A 13,941-nucleotide genomic window follows, 5' to 3' on the forward strand; every position below is an offset into this window, starting at 1 on the left:
GAGGTTGTGTAACAGGGCTACGAGAAGCTGATTGTTTCTCCTCCAATATTGCAGTAGGATTTTTGCAGGAATGTAGACACTGTACACGATTGCTGGCAGCAGCGCTCATGCAAATGTATGGTCGCAAGAAGACGGCACTCGGGATGGCCACATAGCACTACCGGGAGGGAAAACCATTATTTTTTATGTATGGCTCTGCCGCAGCAGTACTGCATCTCCAGCAGCAAAATGAGCAGCAGTTGGTACCATATTGACACATTAAACTCTTAGAAATTAATTACTTCAACAAAATCTTCGGGCCAGACACCCTGTAACACATGCGTTTCACTGAACCCAAACTACCTCTATTTGCGACTTCAGTGGTGTCAAGTGAGAGCTCACAGTAGAGTGGAGGTCTGATGTATTATCTGATGAAAGCTGGTTAAGCCTCAGTGCCAGTGACAGCCATGTGTTGGTTAAGTTGGTTGGTTGGTTGGTTGGTTCAGGGGAAGGAACCAGACAGCGAGATCATCGGTCCCATTGGGTGAGAGAGGGATGGGGAAGGAAGCCGGCCACGTGCTTTTAAAGGAAAGGAGGCCAGTTGCTGGCCTGCAACCAACTGGTCTGCATGCTACACACACTGGACCTACACCTGGAATTACCGTCTGGCGTGCGATTTCGTATGACAGCAGGAGCACACATACTGCTGCTGCAGCCCAACATGCTCTACATAGTGTCGAAATGTTGCCTTGGTCTGCTCAATCACCAGATCAGTCTCCAATCAAGCACGTATGGGACATCATCAGACGTCAGTTCCAGCATCATTCACAGGCAACAATAACTGTCCCTGTACTGACTGACCAAGTGCAACAGGCATTGACCTCCATACGACAAACTGACATCCAGCAACTGTACAAGAAAATTCATGGGCTTTTGTATGCTTACATTCAACTTTGTGGCGGTTACCAGAATGAATGCAGCGGCATTTCACATTTACAGTGGCTTATCTCATACTAACAATAAACTGTGAGCTTGTAATGTTAATCACTTAAATATGTTACCTAGACAATCATATTCCGAAAATTTCATTGTTCTACATTATTTATCTAGCGGTTCTAGGCGCTCAGTCCGAAACCGCGCGACTGCTACGGTCGCAGGTTCGAATCCTGCCTCGGGCATGGATGTGTGTGATGTCCTTAGGTTAGTTAGGTTTAAGTAGTTCTAAGTTCTAGGGGACTGATGACCACAGATGTTAAGTCCCATAGTGCTCAGGACCATTTGAACCATTTTTACATTATATATTTTTTCGTGTCCATTATAATTATCCGAGCTGTTATGCCGTGGTCGGTTGATGAATTCTGTGTCGATTTCCAACGTTTCGTCTCCGACTGCGGGAGACATCTTCAAGGGGGTCCGTAGCTCAATGGAAGGTCCAACACACCGACTGGCTCGCTACTGACTGCCGCTAAATTCCGTGTCCGCGCGCTCCCACGCCGCGGCGTGACGTCACGTGTTTTGAAAACGTCAGTGCAATTGGCCGCTGTCCGTCGCCGTCGATCGCCGTTGCCATCACCCAGTAGTGGACGGGTGGTACACATCTTCTTTAGCACCGGCATTCATATGCCGTTTAATTTCACACCCTCCTCCTTACGGTTGAAATTATTAGGGTGTGTAGCGATTTCGGTTGCCTCCCTGTAGAGCCTTTCGTAATATCCGCTTGTGGCCGCTACTACTTGCGTCTCCTCGTAACGAATATTGTGGTTCCCTGGCTGGAAAGCATGCTCCGCAACAACTGATTGTTCCGTTTCTCCTCTTCTGCAATTTCCCTTATGCTCTTCCAAACGTTTAGAAACAGTTCTTTTAGTGGTAACCACATAAACATCACCACGGCTGCATGGGATCCTATACACTCCAGCTTTTTCCAGTGGTTTTCGAGCGTCCTTGGCAGACTTAAGGTATTCCTGTATCTTCCTGGTGGGCTTGTAAATTACGGTAATATTCCGCTTCGTCAAGATCCTCCCTATTCTTTCCGTTACATTTTTAACAAACGGCAGGAAAACCTTAGATTTTGGAGTAGCCTGTACGTCAGTATGATTTCTGCGTGAGTGCCTCAGCGCACGTTTTATTTCGGCGGACGAATATCCGTTCTTCATTAGTGCATTGTGGAGATGTTCCAGCTCAGCGTCAAGCAACTCATGTTCGCAAATATTTCTAGCTCTGTCCGCTAACGTCTTGATAACACCCCGCTTCTGTTGTGGGTGGTGGTTCGAATCTCGGTGCAAATAACGGTCCGTGTGCGTGGGTTTGCGGTATACTGAGTTGCCCAAACTACCATTTTCGTTTCTAAAAACAAGCAAATCGAGGAAATGTAACTTGCCGTCTACCTCCTCCTCCATTGTAAACTGAATTCTCGAGTCTATACTGTTCAGATGGTCGTGGAACCGGCTTAGTTCCTCCCTACCATGTCTCCACAGAACAAACGTGTCATCCACGTATCGGAACCATACATTTGGTTTTTTGCTGGCAGTACCTAAGGCCTGTTCTTCGAATTTCTCCATAAAGAAGTTTGCAATTACGGGACTTAGGGGGCTTCCGATAGCCACGCCATCCGTTTGCTCATAAAACTGTTCATGCCACTTGAAGTATGTGGTCGTCAAACAACACTTAAACAGTTCTGAAATATCGGCAGGAAAAATTCGATCCAGCTGTTCCAATACATCATTAAGTGGAACCATGGTAAACAGCGATACCACATCGAAGCTGACCAATATGTCCTCCGGCTGGACCACTATGCCATTCAATCTGCTGATGAAATGTGTCGAATTCCTTATATAAGAGTCCGAACGGCCCACATGTGGTTTTAGCAGCGTAGTCAAAAACGTGGCTAACGAGTAGGTGGGCGAACCAATGGCACTTAGTATCGGTCTTAACGGCACATTTTCTTTATGAATTTTGGGCAATCCATAAAGCCTCGGTGGTAGCGCAACCGAATTGCAGAGACCTTTCTGTACACTCTCTTCAATGGAGGACTTTTTTATTAACCGCGACACAGTTCTGAGAACGGTGTTAGTGGGGTCCTTATTCAACTTCCTATATGCTTGCGGATCCAGCAGATCAGTAATTTTACTCCGATAGTCGGCCACATCCATAACCACCCGTATGTCAGCTGGGAGAACCAAAATACTATCGTCGTCATTCAGGAGTTTTAAAGCTCTTCTCTCACCCACAGTTATATTACTTTTCGGCGGTTTTGCATTGGCTAATATTCTTACTGTTTCTATACGGATTTCTTCAGCTGTTACAGAATCCACACTGCGAATTCCTGCTTCTGCACTGGCTATAATCTCTTCCGTGGGCACAAAACGCGGACTAACAGCAAAATCTCCTCCCTTGGCAAGCACAGATGTCTCATCGTCAGATAACGAACGTTTGGACAAATTGATAACGGTCCGGGAAACGTCTAAATGCCGGACAGTCTGATTAGGTAGCAAATTATCAAACTTCTTCTTCTGTCTACTAGACGGACAGCGGCCAATTGCACTGACGTTTTCAAAACACGTGACGTCACGCCGCGGCGTGGGAGCGCGCGGACACGGAATTTAGCGGCAGTCAGTAGCGAGCCAGTGGGTGTGTTGGACCTTCCATTGAGCTACGGACCCCCTTGAAGATGTCTCCCGCAGTCGGAGACGAAACGTTGGGAATCGACACAGAATTCATCAACCGACCACGGCATAACAGCCCGGATAATTATAATGGACATGATATTTCCGGCCGTGAAAGTCTACATTTTAGTATTATTTTTTCGTGTTAAGATTTTTCCCGCCAGTGTACATCAGTGTAAATATAAAAAATTTTCAAGATGTTTTTCAGTGTTGAGGGAAACAAAAACAAAAAACCAAAGGAAAATGAGGAGGAAAGTGGAACAGAAAAAAAAGAAAGTAATGTAAAGCAAAGAAAAGTAGCCGCGGAGCAGGGTTGAGGAAGCGCAGTGCAGGCAGTGCAACGTAAGCCAAGGGAGATGCGCGGTATTTCAAATTCTGGTTTAGGAAATAACTGTCATTGTTAGTGTTCCTCCTTAAGTTCTGAAAAAGTTCACTGCCTGTCAAAAGCAGCGAAGCACTATGAAAACATGGTAGGATTTCAGTATAATGGTTCAAATGGCTCTGAGCACTATGGGACTCAACTGCTGAGGTCATAAGTCCCCTAGAAGTTAGAACTACTTAAACCTAACGAACCTAAGGACATCACACACATCCATGTCCGAGGCAGGATTCGAACCTGCGACCGTAGCGGTAGCGCGGTTCCAGACTGCAGCGCCTAGAACCGCTCGGCCACTTCGGCCAGCGGATTTCAGTATAACTTCATACACTATCGACAGGTAGGTAAATGATAAGATCTGCAGTCAGGTAGAACTGTCATTAAAGCGCGCTACTGTTGTTCATGTTTAGTATTATTACAAGACCTGGTAGGAAATACAAAGAGCATCAACAATGTCCGATGCTGAGTAATCACTGTGAAGAAGATGGAGATTCTGAGTACTCCTGACAGAGCGTTATCAGCATCTGAAAAGAGATTGAAAGGGCCTACATTCTGAATCTCCATTTAGCCAGCTGCTCTAATCGTGCAATATCCAGATTAGTGGAACAGTAGGATGTGACAGTGGCCCGATGTTGGACTGCATGGCAACGTGAGGGCAGGCATACTTATTTTCAAAGTTCAAGTCGGCCATGTCAGACCGCCACAAGAGAGGATCGCCCTGTTTTGCACCAAGCACATCTGCACCTGCCATCTGAGGACACCTGCACCATTATTTGGAAACTAGCAGCAGCCTCTTTTTTTTATATTTTCATGAGTATGCTGTAGCTAACACTAGAACACAAACGGCTGTGTTTGGAGTGGCGCTGGGACCGGGAAGCACTTACTGGTGATGAATGCCTTCGCATTGGGCTGAGCGATGAATTGCAGTTTTGCACTATCCCAGATGACCATCTTTGGTGAGAATGATGGCAGCGACCTGCAAAGAGGTCCAATTCTTCAATTGTTTTGGAGTAGATCAGCACTTTTACTCCTGGTGACATGATATGTAGAGCCATCGGTTTTGATAGTAGGTCATGGTTGGTAGTGTCTGAGGGAATTGTGATGACATGCTGATATGTAACGAACATCCTGCGTTCTCATGTGTTTCCGTTCATGTGATACTATCGTCGTGCCGTTTTTCAACGGGATAATCGTCTTGCAGTGAACACATAGTGCGTAGTGGGGTGATCACTCTGTTGTAGAAATAATTCAAAAGCCAAGGTCGCTTACATACTGTTTACTGGATAACCGGTTCTAAATGTAGATTATCATATCCAAATGGTTTATAAATGTTAATGGATGTCAGTTTGTTGACTAACATCAGACACACCCACATCCAACCTCAAAGGTAACTAATGCATTTAAAAGAAACTTGTTTTGTATCCTCATAGTGGCGCAACTAGCGCTACCCTTATGCGACTGGTGCGATATTTAACCCTAGGACGCCTAAGGCAGGGGGGAGGGGGGGTTCATTGAACCCACCATTTTTTTATGTCCCCTGCTTTTGCCCAAGTAGCTTTCATACTACATATTCCCTTTGAGTTATTGTTTGTTGGCTAATTTATGAAACGTTAGTGTCAATATATTTTATAGAAAATTCCTGCTTTGAAATAAAAAATAAATAAACTTATTATGGGTCCAACAAACCCTCCCCTCCCTCCCCTTAGGCTTCCATGCTGTAGAAGATTTCCCTTAGTAGGATTTCGTATTTCTCATCTCTACAACAATGCAAGTTAGTTTCTTGTTGGTTGGTATTCTTGATATTCACAACAATCGCTTTACTTTCAGAGGAAGTGATTGTTGATGTCAGTCAGCTGTTATTTATTTTGTAAACCTGCAGTGAGTTCGTGCAGTTCCCAACACGTAGGCCTCCAGTAACTTTGGTGTCCCACACAGCAAAAACGAAAGCAAGTAAAACTTACTGATGTCATCAATGCCCCAAGATAAAGGCACTGTTGGAGGAGAGGAGAATAAAACCGAGATAAATGCACATTATAATTCCACTAAAGGTGGAATTGATACCATTGATCAAATGGAGCGTATGTACATCTGCAAGAGGGGAACAAAGAGATGGCCTCTATCTGTATTTTACTCTCTCATCGACATTTGTGCTATCAATGCAACCACCATATTCATCCAGCTAAATCCAAGATGGAATGAAAAGAAACACAATAAATGGGAACTTTATCATCTGCAAACTGGGATGGAACTAGTGAAATTGCAGGTAGAAGAAAGAAGTGCCAATGCAAGAGCGTTATCCAACCAAATTGTTCCATCGATGGAGACTATTCTACAAAAGAAAATCAAAGAAGTAACAACAGAAGCACGTCAGCCTCCTGCATGGAAAGGTCGGTGCCATATTTGAGTAAGAAAAGCTAAAACAAAGAATCAGAAGTACAACAATCTAAGCAAACCAAAACAGTATTGTGGACAGTATCATAAACATGTGTGTAACACACATTCAGAAAAGATTGTGAAGTGTGTCTCTTGCCTTTAAGTTGAGGACTCAGACTAGTCTATTGTATATGAACACATCTGTATTTTGTATTGTAATATGTCAATTTTTTATTCACTCAATCCAATATTTATAACAATTAACAACATTTATAAACCGATGCCTTAGTTAAAATACATAAACCAATTTGAAAGTTATAATTTTTCGTCAGTAAACTTACACTCCTGGAAATTGAAATAAGAACACCGTGAATTCATTGTCCCAGGAAGGGGAAACTTTATTGACACATTCCTGGGGTCAGATACATCACATGATCACACAGACAGAACCACAGGCACATAGACACAGGCAACAGAGCATGCACAATGTCGGCTCTAGTACAGTGTATATCCACCTTTCGCAGCAATGCAGGCTGCTATTCTCCCATGGAGACGATCGTAGAGATGCTGGATGTAGTCCTGTGGAACGGCTTGCCATGCCATTTCCACCTGGCGCCTCAGTTGGACCAGCGTTCGTGCTGGACGTGCAGACCGCGTGAGACGACGCTTCATCCAGGCCCAAACATGCTCAATGGGGGACAGATCCGGAGATCTTGCTGGCCAGGGTAGTTGACTTACACCTTCTAGAGCACGTTGGGTGGCACGGGATACATGCGGACGTGCATTGTTCTGTTGGAACAGCAAGTTCCCTTGGCGGTCTAGGAATGGTAGAACGATGGGTTCGATGACGGTTTGGATGTACCGTGCACTATTCAGTGTCCCCTCGACGATCACCAGTGGTGTACGGCCAGTGTAGGAGATCGCTCCCCGCACCATGATGCCGGGTGTTGGCCCTGTGTGCCTCGGTCGTATGCAGTCCTGATTGTGGCGCTCACCTGCACGGCGCCAAACACGCATACGACCATCATTGGCACCAAGGCAGAAGCGACTCTCATCGCTGAAGACGACACGTCTCCATTCGTCCCTCCATTCACGCCTGTCGCGACACCACTGGAGGCGGGCTGCACGATGTTGGGGCGTGAGCGGAAGACGGCCTAACGGTATGCGGGACCGTAGCCCAGCTTCATGGAGACGGTTGCGAATGGTCCTCGCCGATACCCCAGGAGCAACAGTGTCCCTAATTTGCTGGGAAGTGGCGGTACGGTCCCCTACAGCACTGCGTAGGATCCTACGGTCTTGGCGTGCATCCGTGCGTCGCTGCGGTCCGGTCCCAGGTCGACGGGCACGTGCACCTTCCGCCGACCACTGGCGACAACATCGATGTACTGTGGAGACCTCACGCCCCACGTGTTGAACAATTCGGCGGTACGTCCACCCGGCCTCCCGCATGCCCACTATACGCCCTCACTCAAAGTCCGTCAACTGCACATACGGTTCACGTCCACGCTGTCGCGGCATGCTACCAGTGTTAAAGACTGCGATGGAGCTCCGTATGCCACGGCAAACTGGCTGACACTGACGGCGGCGGTGCACAAATGCTGCGCAGCTAGCGCCATTCGACGGCCAACACCGCGGTTCCTGGTGTGTCCGCTGTGCCGTGCGTGTGATCATTGCTTGTACAGCCCTCTCGCAGTGTCCGGAGCAAGTATGGTGGGTCTGACACACTGGTGTCAATGTGTTCTTTTTTCCATTTCCAGGAGTGTATTTAATACCTTTGGGCTCGCCGAATCTCCCCCCCCCCCCCGCCATTAGGCATCCAAGTTAGAAAAAAAGGTTTGGGCGTCCTAGGGTTAATAGGTATCGTTTTTCAGATGTAGAAACACGCCTACCGATTTTCGTTTGTCACAGAACTCCTTCTTGAGGTTGCGAATTTTTTCTGTCAGCGCATTTTTGCTTTTTTTCCCCTTCAGATAATGATAGATCCTCTCATACGTGTAAAGCCTTTCTTGATGCAACCGTCCTTGTCTGTCTCTCATCATCTATACTATATGATTGTAGTTCTTCAGTTGAACGATTACAGAATGAATGCTGGGTTTCTCTTTGAGCAGAAGAGTAATCTTTTTGCAGAACCTTGTTCGAGATATAGGATGGTTCAAATGGCTCTGAGCACTATGGGACTTAACATCTGAGGTCATCACTCCTCTAGAACTTAGAACAACTTAAACCCAACTAACCTCCCCGAGGCAGGATTCGAACCTGCGACCGTAGTGGTCGCGTGGTTCCAGACTGTAGCGCCTAGAACCGCTTGGCCACCCCGGCCGGCGAGATATAGGAGTGGTAACAATGTTTCAAGGCTGGTGCAGGTGCAGCAGTTAGCAGTCTGCGCCAGTCTAAAAGCTTAGCCAGCAGGCACTGGTGCATCTCAGGCACTGGTTCATCTCATGATAGAACTCGCACCAAAAGCAACTGAATTTTGATTCATACTTATAAACATTTAAAGCATGCACCAAAGAATGCAAAACTAAACTACAGTATTTTCTAAACTTCAATATCACTACTTCAAATATGGGCAAATTATTTATGCCTCTGGTTAGAAACAATAGATGAAGGATAGAGATTCGTTTTACATACCAGTATATCATGTGTGATGTCATTTTGGTCAATCCCTGAGTGTGATTTATTATAAAACTGTTAATTCGTGTTGACCAAGTACTTCAAAAGTTGTATAAAACTGTAATGTAATGCATTTCACTAGGACAGAGTGGCACAGTAGGAAGGAGCAATTGTGGCTGCTACTGGGAAGGAAACTATTCTTTTAGCTTGTGGGGTGTACTAAGCTGGGTTTGGGTCTCAGATGAGAGAGGGAATTAATTTTCTGACTCAAAAGAGTGTTTCTAGGCTCCGAGTTTGTGTCGTTTTGTGCATCTGAGTTCTGGGTGGGAAGTGGTTGCATAGTACAATAGTTGGGACTTCGATTTTTCGGTGATTCATTTCACATCATGACATAGAATTTTTTTTGAGTAAGATAATAGAGGAATTTTAAAGTTTTCATAGAAAAGTGTGTTTATGTGCATTGAAAAATCAACAGTTCAATTAATTATTGATGTTTTCACCAGTTTGACTTATAACATAACCAATTTGTTGAGCTATGAAAGCTGATACTTAGCTTGAGTCCCTCGATGAAAATTTGTGTATCTTGTCAAAGTTAACTCCACCTGAAACTGAATCCTGGATTTCCCTTTTGTCAGGCAAATTATGTGGTAGTTAATCAACTTCTACTGAAATATTGTGTCCAAAATGAAACAGTTTGCTTTATAATATATTTAATGCATCACAGTGAGCTTGACAAAAATTTGAATAATATCGAACTTAACTGGCTATCGGTGTTGCTCCATATGTAGGTTGCAATAATGAAATTTTGAATTAGAGTACTGTATACAATTTTATAAATATGAGTTTTACTATTGTTCACATTCGTTGAGCATACTTTTGAATAGAAACTATTTTGCATAACATTTTCACCATATTTCATTGTAACTGTGCTCGAAGTACCATTATTTCTTCAATTTAATAATTTAACAACATCGCAAACATGTACTCATTAAGATTCAGTACATCACAAAGTGGTATGGTATGATTTAGTTGGACAGGAATCTTGGTTTCCATTAGGTGTCGGCCTATTCATTTACTTTACACCTTATTTCCCAGTTCCTGCTTTCTTTGGCACTGAGGATGCTTTTTGAATAACTAATTAACATTTTTGTTGTTCTGAATTAAAGGCTATTTGTTGGCCATCATGGAACTGTCTCTCTGAGGCTGTGGTTGTTGTTGTGACAGAGTTACCCAGACCAAGACCACACCGTGGCTGACCTGAGCACCCACCTCTACCGCAGCGTGGACGAGTTCTTCGCAGAATGCTTCGAGGACCAGCAGCCTGCATCCTCTTCGCCTGCAAAGACAGCCAGACGGTTGTTGCCAGTGCTGCTCTTACTGTGCACCGCTGCCTTCAGCTGACTGGCGGCACACTTCCACAAGCCAGCCTTATAACACCACCTGCAGCAATTGAGCGGGTACAATGCCACTTCTCCTCTGCCTTCCATAAAAATGCTGTAGTATTATTTCTTAAGAATCATTTACTAGCTACTCATACTGCATACTTTTAGAACCATCATTTTTATTGTTCCTCTCCTTTGGTTCCTTTAAGTAAAGACGTGTAATGAGATAAGATGTCAGAAGTGTCCACCATTTTGCTTTTGCAGTACTGCATTGTGCCCACACCGACTCAGCATACTTTGAAGGAACCTGCATATCTCCTATTTTTTACATTTTTTTATATTCCATGATGTTGAACAACACATACCATACCTTGTGACTTAAACTTATCTTCCATATCATATCTCGATAATACCTCGACTGGTGAAATTGCATCATTCAGATAAATTTCTCTAGATCTAACATGTTTCCACTTCTGTGATATCAAAAAGAACTGTGGCACCCACTGCATGGTATATATTATTGTTACCTTGGTAGATACATGTGGTGCCTCAGTATATATGTGTGTATGTAGATTGGTCCCTGTGTATAATGGCCAAAATGCAATGAGAGAGAGATTACTGAATATGCGACAAGTGCTTCAATAGTGACATACAACGACCACATCACCAGGAGTGTAAACATTCCAATAAAATAAATGCTTCGATCCATTTACGTTTGTTAATCAAACCTTACTATTGCCTTTACCATAACGTTAGAACAGTATTACAAACATCAGTACCTGTAATAGACCACTGGTAACATCTGTGCCTCACAGTACGTCTGTGCACAAATATCTCACAACTGTAACTGAAATTTAAACGTGGTTTACCAAGTTCCAGCTCCCCTAACAGTTACCGAGATGCCATATCACCCCATTTATTAATATTGTCTGCAGTCCACTAAATCTCCAATACAAGAGAACATCACCAAGAGCAGAAGAGAAGTAAGGTGGAAATGAGCTCCACTGTGTCTTCCATGCAAGAGAGAGCAAATCATGGGCAGATTGCACCTTCTGCTGGGTAAGGTCTTCTTCAGAAGCGCCAGACAATCTCAGGGTTGTCATTCCCCCTGTGCTGCCTACTTTTCAAATCTATTTTCAGTATTTGATTATATTAAATTCCTGTTTTCTGCAGTCAGCCAATCTTGTCTTGATTTTAAGCTTCTATTTGTCTCTTGTAAACTTTAATAGAAATTGTTGGAAAATGACTATCTCCATTTTCAGTATTACTGGAGAGACATTCACTGTGCACTCTATGTTAGCTATATCCTAGAGCACCATTAGGCGTCCTTGCAGCTTACTGATGGCAATCGGCGCCAATAATGTCAATAATGTAGCCTTCTGGAGCCATGCAAGTAGACCCAGGGTTAGGGTAGCAGGAGGAGCTCTGAACTGTAAGCCATCTGGCTCCCTCTCGTTTAGTGCACTGTCCAACACACAGAGAACACAATGCACAGAATCCAAGTTCCTAGGATCAATAATTTATTTTTAATAGCTGCTCAGAAGGCTTGTAACATTATGATGGATAGCTAAGTTAAAAACAAATGACTACTTACTGATGACTGTCACTGTGAGTATAACTACATCAGTGACACCTATTACAATTCAAACAGATTTTTGTGTCACAAACAGTTCCATAACATCACTGATAAATACCATGTGAAGGAGGACAAAATAATCTTTCACGTGTATTGTTGTAACTACTTTGTATGTTCTTTCAGTATGTAAAATGTGTTCTCAAAAGTAATGCTAGAAGCAGACAGTGACATTCCACCAAGTAGTGAGAAAATGTGTTGTACATTCAAGTGTACATCTGGTTAGCTACTGTTAAACATTGCCATGTCCTGTACAAGTATCTCCAACTAAAGCAATAAGCAGATCAGCAATGTTAACAGGATGCCCACTTTAAAGAAATGAATATCAATTTAATTAAATTCATCATCTTGGTCTATGCAAACTGATTATTCTTGAACTTCAGATTCTACTTGATTTGCTCCTCTTTTCAGCGGTAATTATTGTAATGTGATATTTGGCTGTGATCCACAACAATTAAATAATGGGACAACGTAAAAATCATACAAAAATGTAGAAATGTATATTGATAGTTTGGCTTTGTATTTCTAATGTGATCAATAATCTGTGAATTATAGAAATATAGGAAATTAAAAAAGAAATAAAAAATTTTGCAAAGATTAAATGAAATTACTCTGAGCCTTCTTCCACTTCTTCGTTTGCATACCATATTGATGACTGCAGTATTGAAGCAGTTTATGGCCCTACTTCATTGTTAAATCTTACTTTGTTAAATCTTACTTTTATACTTGTAGTCAACTGATACACAACACAGCAGTCATAGTCCACTAGGTACCACAGTGAATGTTTAAATATTTTTGAGACTGTCTGGGAAAGTTCAATTTCAAAAATCTGTTGAAGAAACTGGAATTTAAGAACAACAGAGAAACATTTATGTGGCTTTCAAATGCTATTGAGGGAGAAACACAATGATAAGAGTGGGTCATTGTACTATTCTCAGAAATTCCACAGCTTCATCTTGGCATTCGCTCCTGTTAGCTCCACGGAATATATATAATACGGGTTGGGACAAAATACACTACTGGCCATTAAAATTGCTACACCGAGAAGAAATGCAGATGATAAACAGGTATTCATTAGGCAAATATATTATACAAGAACTGACATGTGATTACATTGTCACGCAATTTGGGTGCATAGATCCTGAGAAATCAGTGCCCAGAACAACCACCTCTGGCCGTAATAACGGCCTTGATACTCTTGGGCATTGAGTCAAACAGAGCTTGGATGGCGTGTACAGGCACAGCTGCCCATGCAGCTTCAACACGATACCACAGTTCATCAAGAGTAGTGACCGGTGTATTGTGACGAGCCAGTTGCTTGTTTTCAGTTGGTGAGAAATCCGGAGAATATGCCAGCCAGGGCAGCAGTCGAACATTTTCTGTATCCAGTAAGGCCGGTACAGGACCTGCAACATGTGGTCGTGCATTATCCTGCTGAAATGTAGGGTTTCGCAGGGATCAAATAGAGGGTAGAGCCACGGGTCGTAACACATCTGAAATGTAACGTCCACTGTTCAAAGTGCTGTCAATGCAAACAAGAGGTGACCGAGACGTGTAACTAATGGCACCCCATACCATCACGCCGGGTGATACGCCAGTATGGTGATGACGAATACAGTCTTCCAATGTGCGTTCACTGCGAAGTCGCCAAACACGGATGCGACCATCATGATGCTGTAAACAGAACCTGGATTCATCCGAATAAAATGACATTTTGCCATTGGTGCACCCAGGTTCGTCATTGAGTACACCATCACAGGCATTCCTGTCTGTGATACAGCATCAAGCGTAAATACTTTCTTAGTTTAAGTCCACCATTACTACACAAAATTTTTACATAAATTTTATTCCTAATGTTGCACAGTAATCGTTCTCCCATGAGAGAATCTGATACTCATCATATTACATGCACAAATTACAGCC

The 13,941-nt window shown here is 43.4% G+C and overlaps 1 protein-coding gene across 1 annotated transcript in view; it reads left to right on the forward strand.

The window, feature by feature from the left end:
• Positions 1-12,574, forward strand: part of LOC124616606 (venom dipeptidyl peptidase 4-like) — a 424,228-nt gene extending 411,654 nt beyond the window's left edge. Inside the window, exon 18 of the mRNA XM_047144927.1 lies at positions 10,228-12,574. Within this exon, the coding sequence (XP_047000883.1) occupies positions 10,228-10,404 (177 nt within the window). The 3' untranslated portion in view covers positions 10,405-12,574. The remainder of the gene's footprint in view (positions 1-10,227) is intronic.
• Positions 12,575-13,941: the final 1,367 nt, after the last annotated feature.

This window comes from Schistocerca americana, chromosome 5, assembly GCF_021461395.2.
Source record: "Schistocerca americana isolate TAMUIC-IGC-003095 chromosome 5, iqSchAmer2.1, whole genome shotgun sequence".
In the NCBI taxonomy this organism is placed as follows: domain Eukaryota; kingdom Metazoa; phylum Arthropoda; class Insecta; order Orthoptera; family Acrididae; genus Schistocerca; species Schistocerca americana.